The 17,408-nt window shown below is 38.4% G+C and overlaps 1 protein-coding gene across 2 annotated transcripts in view; it reads right to left on the bottom strand.

Moving 5' to 3' along the window:
- Positions 1-17,408, bottom strand: part of MDN1 (midasin AAA ATPase 1) — a 164,736-nt gene that overhangs the window by 96,335 nt on the left and 50,993 nt on the right. For both annotated transcript variants that reach the window (XM_014781110.2, XM_087443881.1), the window contains 16 exons: positions 15,698-15,909; positions 14,992-15,095; positions 13,482-13,626; positions 12,893-12,989; positions 11,562-11,675; positions 9,019-9,166; positions 8,622-8,732; positions 6,636-6,787; positions 5,916-6,094; positions 5,104-5,312; positions 4,785-4,931; positions 3,170-3,311; positions 1,672-1,806; positions 1,441-1,579; positions 454-592; positions 18-148 (listed from right to left, as the gene is read on the bottom strand). In XM_014781110.2, the coding sequence (XP_014636596.1) occupies positions 18-148; positions 454-592; positions 1,441-1,579; positions 1,672-1,806; positions 3,170-3,311; positions 4,785-4,931; positions 5,104-5,312; positions 5,916-6,094; positions 6,636-6,787; positions 8,622-8,732; positions 9,019-9,166; positions 11,562-11,675; positions 12,893-12,989; positions 13,482-13,626; positions 14,992-15,095; positions 15,698-15,909 (2,304 nt within the window). The remainder of the gene's footprint in view (positions 1-17; positions 149-453; positions 593-1,440; positions 1,580-1,671; positions 1,807-3,169; positions 3,312-4,784; positions 4,932-5,103; positions 5,313-5,915; positions 6,095-6,635; positions 6,788-8,621; positions 8,733-9,018; positions 9,167-11,561; positions 11,676-12,892; positions 12,990-13,481; positions 13,627-14,991; positions 15,096-15,697; positions 15,910-17,408) is intronic.

The following is a 17,408-nucleotide window of genomic DNA, read 5'->3' on the forward strand; positions in this document are numbered from 1 at the left end:
ACCTCTCACGTATGTACCTGTTGAGTCTTTCCAGGACAGAGTCATCAGCCAGCGAGATCTCATCCAAGAGGAAAAAGCCGTCCTCCTTCATGGCCAGAACCAGAGGGCCATCATGCCACTCAAAGAGTTTTGATGTGTCAATTTCCTCCTACAATTGGGAAAAGAAGGGGGCGAAATTAAAGGGCAGGTGGCTCCACAAGACAATACACATGTAGCTACGCCAGAGTAAAGTGGTCATTCTGCAGAAAGTAACGGTCCAAGAACAAGGGACAGATCCTGCACAACGAGATGCTCGCGAACACTCGCTGCCAACTAGTGAAAATCTGAAGATAGGATACATATCAAACCTGGAATCAAAAACCCCACCATGAACAAAACCCCATAGTTGACCCATGCTCAGAGCCAACTGCAGGTTTTTAAATGAATGAACACATCATCTGCAACTGAACAAACCTTGTCCTTTGGCTTCTGTCTCACCGGCCGCAGCCCCCCCAGGAAGTCGGATGTCTCCATGTGTAAGTGGCAGTTGACTGAGTATAATTTCTGATTTGCCAAGGCTGCAAACACCTGACAGATAGTAGTTTTCCCACACCTATTAGAGATACACACCAGATTAACGAGGAGCATGAATTCCAAATACACACCCACCAACACTCCAGTCAGCAAAAGAGGGGAGCCCTAGTGAGAGCCTCACTGTAGCAGCAGACACTGCTGGCCAACAGAGAACCTCTGCAGTCCTGGCTCAGGGCACCCTTCCCTCTCATATTCCTTATCCAGAATGGCACACACTGCATGAATTCCATCCTTACTTCTACCAACAACCACCAAGGGATGGGAAAGAAATTCAATCCTTATAGACTTTCAAGGGTCTCTAGCTCATCTGCTGTTCTCTACACATCTATAGAATGAATGTCACTGTTTAAAAGAATGAAATAGGAAAAAAAAGTCCTGGTGATGATGCAAGAAATCATTCTTTTCCACCACAAAGGTCTGAAGGTAGAGGAAAGTAACAGATCTCTTACTTGCTTCTTTAAAAAAAAAAAAAAAAAAAATGGGGGCCGGACCGGTGGCGCAAGCAGTTAAGTGCGCACGCTCCGCTGCGGCGGCCCGGGGTTCGCCAGTTCGGATCCCGGGCGCGGACGGACGCACCGCTTGGCAGGCCATGCTGTGGCGGCGTCCCATACAAAGCGGAGGAAGACGGGCACGGATGTTAGCCCAGGGCCAGTCTTCCTCAGCAAAAAAAGAGGAGGATTGGCAGATGTTAGCACAGGGCCCATCTCACCAAAAAAAAAAAAGAATGGAAGGAAAAAGAGGGAGGGAGGAAAGAAAAGGAAAAGAAAAAACAAAGATTGCTTTCCTGAAGAGTCCTTCAGAGATAACTCAAGTAATCCTACGGAATTGAACTGAACCCTCATAACAAGCTATTGTCACAAACTTTACCCGGTGTCTCCAACCAGCAGCACTGGTTCACCAAATTCCAATGCCCTTCCCACCAGCATTGCCAGTCTCCGCATGCCCTCGGTCCACACAATATGGCTGAACTTAGACTCCAATGTGGATATCTGAGTAGACAATTTACCTATCAAAGGTAGAATAAATATTTAGGTTCTAAATATTTATACTCTGAGTATAACTCAATTCATTCTCCTCTGAATATCTTGGCCTACTCACTCAGCAATTTTAGGACATTTTCTTTGGAGAAGAGGGATTGAGGACACAATTTTTTCTTGAAATGTTTTTCAAGGACTTCTTGAATCACATCAACCTCCTCCTGCTTCCTGACCCGGCCTGCCAGAAGCATAAAACCTTTAAAAAAAAAAAACGAGGGACCATCAGGTGTCAAGTGGCAATAGTAAGGATGCTGAAAATATGAAGTAATAGCAACTCTCATTAGCTGTTGGTGGAGAGGAAATCTGAAGAACGACTTTGGAAAACTGGGAGAACCTACTACAACTAACCATATGCCTGCTCTATGCCCCAGCAACACGACTTCTAAGTAGACCCAAACACAATGAACACATATGTGCACCAAAAGACATATACACGAATGTTCAGAGCAGCTTTATTCATAATAGCTAAACAGTGGAAATGATACAAATGCCCATCAACAAGAGAATGGATAAACATATTATGGTATCTCCACATAATGGATTACAACACAATAATAGTAAAAACAGAATGAAGTCCTGATACACATAACAGCATTGCTGAATCTCACATTAGGTTGCGTGAAAAGAAGCCAGACCCAAAGACTGCATGCTGCATGATACTCTTTAGATGAAACTTAAGCACAGGCAAAACCAATCAGTGGTGACAGATCAGTGGTGAAAGAGCAGTGGTTGCCTCCAGGGGAGGTAATACTGGCAAAAGCCATGAGGAAATCTACCAAGGTACTGGAAATATCCTAAATCTTGGCTTGGGTGGTGATTTACATGGGTACATACTTATGTAAAAATACATCAAACTGTAACATGAAATAATAGAGCACTTCATCCACTTTACTAGATGTTATACCTCAATAAAAAAGTTTTTAAAAAATGTGTTCCTCCCTCTCTCCATTCTTTACCAGTAAAGAGAAGAATATAACTCTCACAGGTTAGTTTTATTTACTCTCCTTGCTTATTAATCATTCCATTAATGACTCATCAACACCTTTCAAATCAGAAGATTCTGAAATGCTTTCTATCCTATCTAGAGAGGAATATATAAATTCTTCCCATGAATTAAACCAAAATGAACAATCCTGAGTCGCAGATGACATAAGTGCCTTCTCTCAGAACTCTGATATTATCTGAACCATCAGTTTTCTGTATGTCTCTAAGGCACAAGTACGACTATCCATGGTCACCACATTGCAGATAAATGGTCCACGAAGACACCGCCAACCACCTGCCTAAACTCCTAAAAGCACTGTGCCCACATCCCGACTCCCACATGTGGCCATCTGAAGCAAAGAGTGAGAAAACCTTAGTAACCAAAACATTAGCAGAGAGACCTGCAGAAACAGAAGCACTTAAAAAGCAGCTGGGATTTGAGGGAGAAAGGCTCTGTTTCTGGAATACCTGGTAAAATGTATATATTGACCACAATTTGGGCAAGATTTGTTTTAACAAAAAGTTAGATATCTGATATAAGTTCACAGTTTGAGAGCATTTGATTGAGAGCATACCATTGTTGGCTAAATGCTGTAGCCAGTCATACTCCTTCTCGGTCTGTTCAGCCAATCTGTATCTTTCAGCCCATCGAAACAGATCCCGAAGGGTGATAAAGCCCTGCTTTCCAGCAAACACTGAAGAACTTCTGCGACAGGACTATTAAAGTACCAAAACAAATGAAAAAGGGCAACGGCAAGCATATACTACAACTTAAATAAAATTTCTAACAAATTAAGCTCCCATAAAAATGATTCATTCCACTAAGATAATTTTTTTTAAAAAAAATGTAAATGGACTATAATCATTTGAAGAAGTTCAAACTCATTTATAAAGAATATAAATAAACAATGGAATTGCATCTTATGCCATATAGAAAAAGGTTACAAAAAATAATACAAATGGTAGCAAAGATGCAGGAAAATTAATCCCATAATGTACACAGTAGAAGTAAGGGTGTTAATTATTATTAGCTTTCTAGAAAGTAATTTGACAGCGTACAATTCTGATAAAGAACACTTTTAACCCCATAAAATAAAATAAATGGGATATTCAAAAAAAGAAAAAGCAGGGGCCAGCCCTGTGGTGTAGTGGTTAAGTTCGCATGCTCTGCTTGGGCAGCCTGGGGTTTGTAGGTTCAGATCCCGGGCACAGAACTACACACCGTTCATCAAGCCATGCTGTGGCAGCGTCCCACATACAAAATAGAGGAAGACTGGCACAGATGTTAGCTCAGGGACAATTTTCCTCCAGCAAAAAAGAGGAAGATTGGCAACAGATGTTAGCCCAGGGTCAATCTTCCTCACCAAAAAAAAGACAACAAAACAACTATAGTTTTGCAGTTGACAAGGGAGAGCACATAAAAAGAGTCTCTTTAGTTATGTCCATTCAAGGACTATAGCCATTTAAAAAACAAAAATTGCAGAGACCAGCCCGATGGTGTAGTGATTAAGTTCGTGCGCTTCACTTCAGCACCCTGGGGTTCACAGGTTTGGATCCCAGGCGTGGACCTACGCACCGCTCATCAAGCCATGCTATGGCGGCATCCCATATACAAAATAGAGAAAGCTGCGCAGATGTTAGCTCAGGGCTAATCTTCCTCAGCAAAAAGAGGAAGACTGGCAATGGATATTAGCTCAGTGCTCACCTTCCTCACCAAAAAATAGAAAAAGAAAAATTGCAGTTTGTCAATGCCAAATCCCAACCTAAACAAAATGTTCCAATATTACCCACAAATAAAGAACTGTCATCATATACAGTCATGTGCTGCAAAACAACATTTTGGTCAACGACAGACTACATATACAACAGTGATTCCATAAGATTAGTACCATCTAGCCTAGGTGTGTAGTAGGCCTAATGATGCATTTCTCAGAATGTACCCCCATCATTAAGCAACACATGAGTGTATACCTAGCAAAAAAATTTTAATATGATATTAAATTGTTGATTTACAAAACAAAACCAAAAAATGGATATTAATAGAATGCCTGTTAAAGACAAGACCCTTACTCTGAATAAAATAAAGGATAGACTGCTGTTTCTACCTGAGGAAGCTGTCAAATTTTGATCACCTAATATAATCAACACATTCCACTTGAAACTAAGTTAAGTGAAGGAGAGATGAAATACCTGAAGATCCAGCATGACTTTAACCAACTTGCTGCAATAGGAAGGTGGCAAACTACACCGCTTGTGCAAGATTGTTTCCAACTCAGAACTAGGCAGTTCATCAAAGTGCAATTCCACAAACCGATTCCTGAAGGCTCTAGAAAGCATCTAGGAAACACACAGAAAAAACATGATAAAAAGGGCTTTTTCACCTAATTTCCAAAATGGAAGCTCTGCTATTCACCACAAAAAAGAAAAATCCTTCAAAAGCAGTAAAAACATCTCAGATTTACTACTCAATGTGGTAACAAATGGGAGTAAGGGGGTAAATGCTACACACCTTTCTGCCTCCATAAAGTCCTGGGGGATTCTGGGTAGCAAAAAGCATGAACCGAGGGTGTGCTTTAACAACTTCTTGTGTTTCTGTTATGAACAATTCACGGTTATCATCCAACAGTCTGTTCAGTGCCTCTAATACATCGGTAGGGGCCAAATTTAATTCATCTAAAATAATCCAGTAGCCCTTTCTCATAGCATCAATAAGAACACCTTGATGGAAATAAACATTGAGAATTAGTGCATAAATTAGTCCAAAGTTTTAAAAAATGTTATATTCAAATCAACAAATCCTAGATTATCATTAAATTTCAAAGCAAATTACTCTCTGCAGCTAGTCATGCCCCAAAATAATTTATGATGCTGAATATCAAGGAAGCACAATTTTCAATTAACATAGTCCTTTGTATTTCACACGGAGGGGGAGTGAAGGGTGACAAATATCACATTTCCAACTTAATTTTTTTCCCCTGCAGTCTAAATTCATTTAAATCACCACATTCTCATATCTATTCTCAGGTTCCCTCTATTCAACACAGTTGAATATTCTTGAGTCTCTAGGAAATACAGTAGCAGTTCAACTGCACTCTTCAAAACTTGGCCCTAGTCCTGTGTACGGCTGACAACATTAGAGGGGCACAAAGGAAGCTGGACCCCCAGCCAATGCCCCTTAACCATCACGCAGCTCAGGGAGAAAGAAAAACCAGCTGTTAGGGCAGAGGTCCATGTGCCTCAACTGGAAACAATGCAGATTGCTTGGGGAAATGAGTCTAAAAGAATGGATACGTACACCCACAGAATGGAATAATACCCTACCTTCTTTAAACACAAGCTTCCCTGAGGAGTCAGACGTGTAACAACCAATATACTCCTGAATATCCGTGTGTTCGTGATTGTTAATACGCACACAGTGGTTACCAGTAGCTGCAGCCAGCCACCGGATCAGGCTTGTTTTACCAACTGATGTCTCTCCCTGAATCAGCACTGGATAGGTTCTTTAAACGATCAGCCAATAAAGTAATTTAAGAAAAAAAGAAACCAGAATTAATTCAACTGGTATTAAAAAAGAATGACTATATCATCTAACATCATCTTTATAAAAGAACATTGTTATATACCTACGCACTACTCATGGAACGTTTCTTAAGCCCTGAGAAGTTTCTATGTAAAATGGTTCCTCAGAAAATATTGAGGAAAACAATTCTTACCTCTTGCACTACTTGTGAGAAACAGCAAGTGGGACTAGTTGTTACTCACTTAACAAATAATGAGCAATGAGTATTCATCAGCAAAATACTGAAAAGTAACCTTAAAGATGGCCAAAATAATCTGCATCCATATTGCTGCCACCAAAGATGCAACTAGAAACCATGCTTTGTGCAGGAGAAAAGTGACAGTACTGACTTTAGAAAGTAATTATTGACTTAGCCAATGAATAACAATAAAGCACTTTGAAAGTTAAGGAAGTAAGAGTGAAATGTCATCAACGTCTATGCTGGTAAAACTTCAGAGCAGCGAGAGAAAAGGTCCACACACCCTGCAGAGACCACTCGGACTATATCTCTCAGGTTCAGCTTGACAGAAGATGTAAGAATGTATGTCTCATCTATTGTAGGTTCCTTGTCTCCCACTGAAATCCAGTAGCCTTCAACCTGGATAAGCCGACCTCCTTTTGGTTCTGGAATAGGCTGAAAGACACAAAAGTTAGAGAAATAACCACAGTCTCATTGCAACTATGGTATTCTCTTCAGAGTGGCATAAAGTAGGAAAAGAAGTTGTCACCAAGAATGCTGCCTTGTTTTGGATGCTTTCAACATTAAAATCCATGGATGAAATATGAAAATAAAATTAATTGGAGGAATGAGAACAAACTGATGACATGTATTGGTTTTAAAACTTGTAGGAGGGTTTGGGGAAAAAACTTAAATCAAAATAATTTCCCAGATACTTTATGATTTAGCTCTTTTCTCTCACCAACCAAAATTCTCACTCTAATTTAAGTATTTTGGTCAAAAAAAAGTAGTTCACATAAAACATATTCCCCAAAATAGGGCCAGTGTTGTACTGACGGACGGGGGCTTGGCATTATTACATTCTGAATCACATAGAAGACATTAAAAATAAAAGCCACCCTCCAGAGAAACTAATCTATAGAGGATAATATTGTGGATGATGGCATAATCCTTTGAAGACATAGTGGAAGTTATTAAGTTGATTTACACAAAATTGCCTTTTCTGTTGGGGTTTTTTTTTTTTTTTTGGTGAGGAAGATTAGCCTTGAGCTAGCATCTGTTGCCAATCCTCCTCTTTTTGCTGAGGAAGACTGGCCCTGGGCTAATACCCGTGCTCATCTTCCTCTACTTTATATGTGGGATGCCGCCACAGCATGGCTTGATAAGTGGTGCGTAGGTCTGTGCCCGAAATCTGAACCCGCAAACCACGGGCCGCTGAAGCGGAGTGCGCAAACAGCCACTAAGACACCAGGCTGGCCCCCAAAATTGCCATTTTTATAAATCGAAAATGGTCAAATGGTAGTCAGATCTATAGCTACAGGAAAGTGCTCTTCTAAAACATTTAGTCTGCTGACTTGAAGCTATAATTCTGTGTACTGGTTTTAAAGGTTTCTCAGTTGAGCCTAAGGAGCAGTGGGAAAAAAGGACCATTAAGCTTCCATCACGTGTAACCATAAGCAACACACACAAAAAATGAGCAAGTGGAGGAGAATGGTATTGGGATAATAATCAAAGCAAGCTGGAATCTTTTCTCAATGTTTTTATAGCTCACCAGAACTATATGAATATAATGTGTTACTTGTATAATTTTTAACAAGGGAAAAATATTGAATCCAAAGTAACCATAAGTCCCAATGGCTCGTTCTTCCTAAAAAGCAGATAATAAACATATAAATAAGCCAGTTGATGAGCCAGTTTCTCTGAGCCTCTTTCAGTCCCATGCTATTCTGTAATTTCCTCTGTCAAACTGAAATGACTGTATATAATAGAAAAGAAAAAGAAATGCCCAACCATCAATCAGAAGGGAAATGAGTACATAAACTATGATGTAAGCATCCAATGAAATGCTGTGACCATTGGAAAGCACGTCACAGTGGTCTCTGGTAAAGACATAAAAATATATCCAGGGTACAGTTAGGCTAAGAAAGGAAGCTATAGAACATTCTGATGAGATGCTCCCATTTATGTCATTTATATTAGCTATATATTAGAATTTACCTTGATAAATCTACACACACACACACATATCAGAATTTGACTATAAAAGAAAATAAAATATATATATATAATTTAGATGGAAAAAAATATCTATAGGGTTTAAATCTCTAAAGAGTAGGATTACGGGGAATTTTCACTAAGACACCATCTAATGTTTAAATTTTTTGGAACAAACAGATTATTTTTATAATTAGAAGTTGTGTAAAAAAAAAAAAAAAACCAAACAGCTGAAAGTTTGATAATTCAGCCTTGCATTTATGTTAAACAAGTCAAAAATCAAAAAAGAACATACCTGCTTCAGCAGACTTTTAACATTGCCAGAGACAATGTGTTGACAAATGAGCTTCTGAACTATTGGGTGTGATGCCCTGTCAAGCTGTGTTAAGAAACCCAAACAAAAGCCCTAGAAAAAACACAAATATGCATAATACTAATTACCCTTCTGCAATAATAGGCCAACTTATATCAGGAATAAAATTCAACGTCTTGAGTGGTGTTGGTTCCCAGAACAACGTTCAAACAAGGTACGATGGTAGAAAAAGGGCAGGGTGGCTCTGGTATGAAATATTCTGGGCTAATCTGACTAAATGGAAAGCACACACAAACCTGGCATATGCTTCCCCACTCCCCCTCTTCCCATGATAAGCCCATCCACCAAGCTCCCATCCAAGAAGAGACTTTAGAAAGACCTCATAGAGCGAGCGCTGGATGTTGCTACATGGATTGGAGGCTGCAAATCGCAGGGCCCTGCACAGCGTCCGAAGGCTGTAGTGAGGTTTATGGCCGGTCCCATCCACCAATTTTGTTCCAGAGTCTTTCCGCACGGCTATGTAGAAGCTACAAAGAGGATACAGTTCATGTGATTTTATTAAGTAGTAAGTATTCATTATTTCGCTATTGTTCCCATTTCTCTACAAAACATCCAATAGCCACTTTTAGGCCAAGCTTACATACCACTTGCAATAGCATGCATTAAAACCTCTCAGACACTCTTTTTTGAATCTATATTTTTCACACTTGGAGGCTATCTTTCAAAATAATGAAATGAAGATCTATCGATTTCCTTTAGGATGGAAAGATGAGAGAGGTGAGAAACTTTTGATTCTTAATGAAAAGATAGTGAGATATGAGAGGCCCTTAGCAAAAATATACTGAGTGCAAACACAGTGTTCCACAGTTGGCTCTATGATGAGGGGCAAATGAAGTCCTTGTGTAATCTATAACGGTGATGGATAAGCACATAGAAAACAAAAGTCATGGTGTTTTGAAAGGCTATGGATATGACTATAATCAACCATCACAAAATGTTTAAAAAGCATGAAGATATGGTGTCCATCACTATTATCACTACCACACACTTTAGAAGTCCAGAAGATGACCAGATGGAAGAAGTTTCAGACTAAAACATGAAGTACAAGAAATTCAAAGATTCATGATCAGCTAACACAAGACCAAGAGCAACCAAATACGTGTCACATATGAAATTCAAGTTCTTGCCCCAATAGGATTTGGCTTGCCTCTTCGCAATCTAACTATACATTCTTTCTTTTGTAGAAAGAATCTACATTCCAGAAGTGGGTTTTTATAAATGGAACATCACTACTTGTACTATCAGCATTTTACAAGTGCCTCTGCTTTATAGCCGCACTGTTTTATCTCCAGCTTTTTGAATTTTAACTACACATATTTACACTTTATCCAAACATTCTTCGCTGTCAAAAGTGTTCCAATTTTAGGAGGTGGTGTGACAAACCATTTCAAAGCACTTTGACAAATGCTTTCTTTTTTTTTTAAAGATTTTATTTATTTTATTTTTTCCCTCCAAAGCCCCAGTAGATAGTTGTATGTCATAGCTGCACATCCTTCTAGTTGCTATATGTGGGACTCGGCCTCAGGATGGACGGAGAAGTGGTGCCTTGATGCGCACCCGGGATCCGAACCCGGGCCACCAGCGTTGCAGCGCGCGCACTTAACCACCAAGCCACAGGGCCGGCCCAGACAAATGCTTTCTTGATTAATCTATTTAAAACAGGGCTCTAAGCCTTTATTTTCTAACCCCCATTTTGCTTTATATGTTTTCTTTACTTATCACAACCTAAAATTATAGTATATATCTCCTTACTTATTATCTTTACCTCTAAAATTAAAGTGACATGAGGAGAACCAGGAATTTGTCTGTCTTATTTACAGCTGTAGCCCTGGCACCTGGGCAATTCATAATTATTTGTATAAAAAATAAGGAACTACAAAATGCAAAGGAAAACGCTAATATGATCCTATTTCAAAACCTTTAGTACTGTACATTTCTTTCTTTTTTTTTTTGTGAGATGATCAGCCCTGAGCTAACATCCATGCTAATCCTCCTCTTTTTGCTGAGGAAGACCAGCTCTGAGCTAACATCTATTGCCAATCCTCCTCCTTTTTCCCCTAAAGCCCCAGTAGATAGTTGTATGTCATAGTTGCACTGCTTCTAGTTGCTGTATGTGGGACTCGGCCTCAGCATGGCCGGAGAAGTGGTGCGTCGGTGCGCACCCGGAATCCGAACCCAGGCCGCCAGAAGCGGAGCGTGCACACTTAACCGCTAAGCCATGGGCCGGCCCCAGTACTGTACACTTCTCTCTAGAGGACATAGAAAATTAACTAAGTGACACTCTGAAGATGACAGAATTTGTTTCTGCCAGAACCAGTACTAGAATTCACGTTGTCTGATACAAAAGATTGCACCCTTTCCACATGGTATGCAAAAAAACAGAGGAGGACTCAAATAAAAGCAGCAAGCCACATACACACTCTATTCTTTATTCAGCTAAGCCTCTATTAATTCCACACCTGACTCCATCAATTAAATCAAACTTTTCTTCCCCTACATCCCATATAGCTAGTATACAAACTGCAAAAAGTAACATTTCATCAAGACAGATCAAAACACAAGCCATGTGCATCTCCTGCAGGGATTCAAACTCTTAGCTATGAATACAGAAGTAAGTAGGAGAGCATCATCTAATTGTTTACATATTCTCATGGGATTCATAAGCTTTCTATGTAGTTTCCTTAGGAAAACCCAAGTGAGTTTATAAGGTTTCAACTTTAAAATAGAAATCTAAATAATAATCCTTCCATCAGTCTTCTCTAGTTAGAAACAAAAAAGAAAAGAAATAAAAAGACATATGCATGAGCACACATTTTTAAGTTCAGAGAAGTTTATAAAAATGAGACACTACAGAGAACCTACTTTATGATTCCTTGCACTGTGCTCTTATTCACACTTAATCCTTTCAGATAATCCACAATAAGAATTTGTAAGTCTTCTTTACTTTCCAATTCTTCTACATAAAGTTCTGTGAACCTGTAAGACAATTATTACATAATTACCACTTTTTAGGAAATTAATACAGCTATTCTGACAATAGAAAAATATAAAACAGATGAAGTTATGTAAACTCATTATAACTGCTTGTAGTGTGAAATATAAAAGCCTTTCAACTTGAGGTACATAACCAAATAAAAGAAAATGTAACTGTTACCAAAAATCTATCATTATTACTTCTATGCAGTGAAGTCTTCTAGGTACAGTCCTTGCAAGAAATAGTTACAAAACTAAGACTTATTTAGGGGGCCGGCCCAGTGGCGTAGTGGTTAAGTTCGTGCGCTCCGCTTCGGTAGCCAAGGATTCACAGGTTCAGATCCTGGGTGTGGACCTACACACGGCTCATAAAGCCAAGTTGTGGCAGTGTCCCACATATAAAACAGAGGATGTTAGCTCCACGGATGTTAGCTCAGGGCCAATCTTCCTCATCAAAAAAAAAAAAAAAAAGACATTTATCGTTATTTTCAGAAGGTGTTTTTGATCATAAGTATGTGTAACAAAAAATACATGCAGTGACAACAAAAAAGCTCCCTCGTCATCAAAAATAAAATAGCTGGAGTAGAGGAAAATATGCACTTGTAGTTTATAAAAAATTTTCCTAAGAAGCTTTTATTACTTCTATAATGGGGGAAGAGATTTAATACAATTTTAACACTATTTTAAAACTCAAAATTCAACAAAAAGTTACCAACAGTAAATAAGATCATTTATCTTTTCCCAAATGCTACATACATAAAACACCAACAACTAAGTACTTTATTCATGTCAGTCAGTGCTTAAAGATGAAAACTGAACTTGAAAGGGCTTTTACACATCATTAGCCTCATCCAAGAGGACTCTGTTCCTAAAATGCACTTACACTGTTATATGCTATAGTGTTATATCATTATATGAAGTTTTCTTAATAAAACTTAGTTACAAAGCTATTTGAAGGAGGAAAGATATTTGTTTTCAACAATATCCATGAGTTATTAAATGTCATACTAACAATCTAAAGGAAAAATTCTCCAGCATTCTAGAGTTTTCTATATTCCTATCACCTATAGAAAGCAGAAGATAAACAAGGAAATGATGATTCCTCTATCAGAGGTCACGAAATTTCAGCATTATTATGAAGTTTGGTTATGTTACTATTACCAATAAATAAATAAAGAGAACTTAAAAAAAAAAAAAGTCTCCAGGCTATGTTCCCTTACCTGTTTCTTATTCCTGGTGGGAGATTTCTTTTGCCCACATCAGTTGCTGGATTCATACAGGCAAATAAACGGAAGTCAGGATGACGAACCAGTGGTTCTGTGAAAATATAAATTCTCAACAATTTGTAATAATCAAGTCATCAGCTACAGGTCCCCAGGGGAAAACTATCTAACTCCAGAGAACCCCAGGCTAAGCAACCCTGCCTCTGAAACCATCCTTCCCTTTTCCAAAACCCTACTGAAATCAGTTTCCAGACCTATGTATACAACTTAATCTTATGCTGCCGTTCCACTGTCATTTATGGTGTGGTTATTCACTGTTATTTATCTTTTATCACCTATTCACCAGCATATATTTTGTCACTGAGTGTGCATACCTATTACCCACTACCCAAATGCCTTGACAAATTATCTTATTCTTCTTTGTATTCCCCATAGCACCTAACAACGGGACTTTGCAGAAAACTGGTATGTAAAGAATGAACAAATCTCAGTGGGAGGCCCCTGTAATCCACCCAATAAAAGAATCTTACTCTGAAGAAGCCAAAAGGCCTGGCACAAGTCAAACTCCAAGGAGATCAAGTGTTACCTGTGTCTCCTCGATCCAGCAACACCAGGGAGCCAGAGGATCCTTCCAGTAAACCACTCAGACATTCTAATGTTTCTGGAGCAGCCAGATTAATCTCATCCAACAAGATCCACTCTCCTTTCTTTACAGCCTGAGCTAATGTACCCTAGAAGAAGATAAAGTAAAATGTTAAGAATCCATTTCAAATAAAGACACACTCACCAAGAGCAGTTATGTGAGCAGGATTTGAAACAGAGACAAGGGCAAATCTCTCCTACTTGATGAGCTTACACTTTAAATGCCAAATGGCTGCCAGCTGGTTGCCAGAGTTAAGGCCAAGTTAACTTTTTTTAAATGTCCATAAGGGTAAAAGGAATATGTTTGAGCCTAACACTGAGATGCAATAAACTATCATCATTATTCATGATGAGGTAAATAATAACTTACAATGTATTCAGATGTTTAAAGGTACCCAAATGGTTATTAAAAGCACCCAAAATAAATATAGGGTGAGGCCATGAGTATACCAGGATCAGATCAATGACTAATTCAAGAGTGTGTAGTGGCTGTAATACAGAGCCTTTCACAGTGGCTGAAGAATACCAAAATGAATCTTTCCTCATCTCTACTCTACTGATTTTATCTCCTCAAGTTGTATTTCCAAGAGCGATGAAAATAAATCTTACAGTCCACTCAGTCGACACAGCATCAAAAACTGAATTGTTTTACTATTATTAAACTGCTTTATACTTTTGTTTTCATGGTGATCTTAACAAAGAATCTTCTACAAATTTAATTGTAAAAAATAGAACAGAACAAATATATTAAACGCCAGTGTAATGCCAGGTCATGAACTAGGTATAACTCTATTTTGAGAGCACTTGACATTTTAATTGGTTATGTTAGAAATAATCATATTAAGATTAAGCACTGATAACCAAATTTCCTACACCAATGGACATACGGTTGAGTAACCCTTTCTCTTAGCAAACACCATCTCAAGTAAGATTCCTATCTCCTTTAGGGTGTGGTCTGAAGAGCGGCACAGAAACAATTTTTTAAAATAAAAACTAAAAAAGCTAAAGTCACGAACATTTAATTAAGCTGATCCTTCCTACAGGGGGTCACAGGACTGAAAACAGTAAAGCTACTCATGTGCTAGAATCAAAAATGGGGCGTAAAGTCAATGGACCCAAATCCCTCTAGCCCACCACTCCCAAATTCCTGCCTCCATCCCCCCACCCCACACACAGCTAGGAAACAATACAGAGTTCACTATTTGTCCTCAACTGCATCTTATTTAAAAAAATTAATAATGTAGTAACAGTGTTCATCAAGACCTCCTAATTTCCATAAAGGCCATTCTTCGAAATCTTCTTCCCAAAGTTTTATTTCATTAAGTGTTTATTATGTCTTAAACAGTAAGCACTAAAAATATGAAATGAAGAGAATATAAAATAGTAGCCTGCCTAATATTTACATTTTGTGTCAAATCAAAATTCCCTTAACCTAAATAATTAAAGCAAAATACCTCTACAAATGCAAACAATAGAGCACTTTCAGTCATTTTCATCTGTTGCTGGGCATGGTCAAGTCTAAGACCAAACGCTTCCCATTTCTCTTTTAGGAGTAACCCTGGAGAAGAATAAAGACAAGAATTTAACACACATTTTGAGTTGTAATATATATAACTTAAACACACCAAAAAAATACAATTAACAAAACTCACACAAAAATAAAACATCTTAGACAGAAGTGTAAAAAACTAAGTCCAAACACTTATATAATGGTAACTATGTGCCAGGCACTACACTAATCAGTTCATTTATATGCATATGTACATTTATTAGTTAACTCATTCGTCCCTTGCAACAACCGTCTGAAGTAGGTACTTTTATTTCCATTTTATAGATGAGAAAGAACAGAGAAGATAACTAAGCTACCAAAAGCCCCTTGACTGTGGAATCCAGCGTTTTGGAAATAACCTCTTTTTCTAAGGAAATGTGACTTACTGACCACTAAAGTGGTACTTGTACATCAACATTAACAACCATCTGTTTTTATGAAAATCATGCCTAGAATCATGGGAGCAGCAATATTTCAAAATTAATCTTGCCCAAAGTCCTAGAAAGCTCCAACTTGTATTGCTTCATTCTTCCCCCAAACTCTTCTCCTAATTATGCTAACCAAGCCTCAGCCTCATGCCCCTCCACTAGTAGTCTGGGTCACATTCTTACCAGTCTCACTCTCTTTTCCATCCTTGTTGACAGCCGACTTGTGCACATGTTGCATTAGTCTGAGGAGATCATGCCACCGTTTCTGCCTGTAACACGTCTGAATGTGCCCCAAGAATGTAAAGTTTTGCTTCTTGGAAAATGTCTGGGCAAAGAGTTCTTCAAATGCTTCCCGTAAGGGCAGCCAAATAAGCTTATGGTCCACCGGTTTGTAACTGAAACAAAAGGCAAATGTGATTCACATACTTCTGAAGCTAACAGAAATTAGAAAGCATGCCTCAGAAAACAGGAATAGGTCTAAGATGTTGTTTAATCAAAATCAGAAATAATACCAAAAGACTTATAATCCACGTTAAAGTTTAAATTATAATCTAGTTTCTCCACTCCAAGTGTTTGAAGGGCCTATACTAAAGATAAAAACTACTATTAGATAAACAATATTATGACAAAATTTGAAATTCCTAGTTGGGCAGTAAAAGGCATGTCATTTATTTCACTAACCTGTTTAAATAAACATCATGTATAAGATTTAATGATAAACCATATTTTATTAAGAATGACCGAAAATATTTCAGCATATTTTAGAAGAAAAATACAACATCTGAAATTGATTTACTTAAGCAAAGTGAACTCAGCTTATGCCTTCTCAATTGGGGGAGGGGAGCACTGGTAATATAGATATGATAGCCAGAAAAGGCTCTGTTAAAGATGGGAATTTGAAGGAGACCTACATCAAACAAGGAAGAAAGCTAAGGAGATAACTGCAGGTGGTAGGGATGCCACACAGAGGGAAGAGCAAGCATCTAGGTGCAACACGGAGGTGAGTGTGGCTGGAGCTCAACAGCAGGGCTCAAGGAAGGAGACCATTCAGAAAAGTGCCAGTGCCAGATTATGTGGGACTTTACAGACCAACATAAAGCCTTGGATTATATTCTAAGTGGACTGAGAAGTCAGAGGGGTAGGGATTGAGGAAGAGAGTGATGTCATCTAATTACACTTTAAAAGGACCACTGTCTAACTACTAAGTGGAAGAGAGACTGTAGGGAGGTTATAAGAAGCAAAGATGAGAGACCCACGCACTGGACCAGGCAAAAGATGATGAACTAAATGACAACAGTATAAATGGTGAGAAATTAACAAAATACACTTTATTTAAATAAAATTGCTAGTCTTAAAAATGATAGTATAAATGGGATCCAAAGCTAAGAGAAGCAGCAGAGTAATGATAAGAACACAGGCATTCAAGACAGACTGCGTGGGTTCAAATCACGGACCTGCCATTATGGTGAACAAGGTACTTAATCCCTGTGTGCCTCAATTCTCTCATGTGTACAATGGGGATAATTAACAGTCTGTGCCTCATGGCTGTTAAGAGGGCCAAATGAGTTAAAACACAGATAAAGGACTCAAAATAGTACCTGGCACACAAGTGCCATATAAGAGTTAGCTATGATAATTATTACCATTATTAATTGGCTCAGTCGAATGAATTCATGAAAGAAGTGGCTTAACATTTCAAATTAGACTGAGTTCCTTAGAAGAAAAGTTCGTTCATTTAAAGCTGAGCATAGTGGCTGAAAAACTTAAGTCGATATATGTTTCAAGTGATGAAAAAATTAACAAACATACACACATTTCAGAAAAGAAAAAACAAAATAAACTCTAACACAAATACTCAATGGGAACTAACTCGACACCTAGGAGAACTGGTGAA

Source organism: Ceratotherium simum, chromosome 19, assembly GCF_057802395.1.
Source record: "Ceratotherium simum simum isolate JZ-2026a chromosome 19, ASM5780239v1, whole genome shotgun sequence".
In the NCBI taxonomy this organism is placed as follows: Eukaryota; Metazoa; Chordata; class Mammalia; order Perissodactyla; family Rhinocerotidae; genus Ceratotherium; species Ceratotherium simum.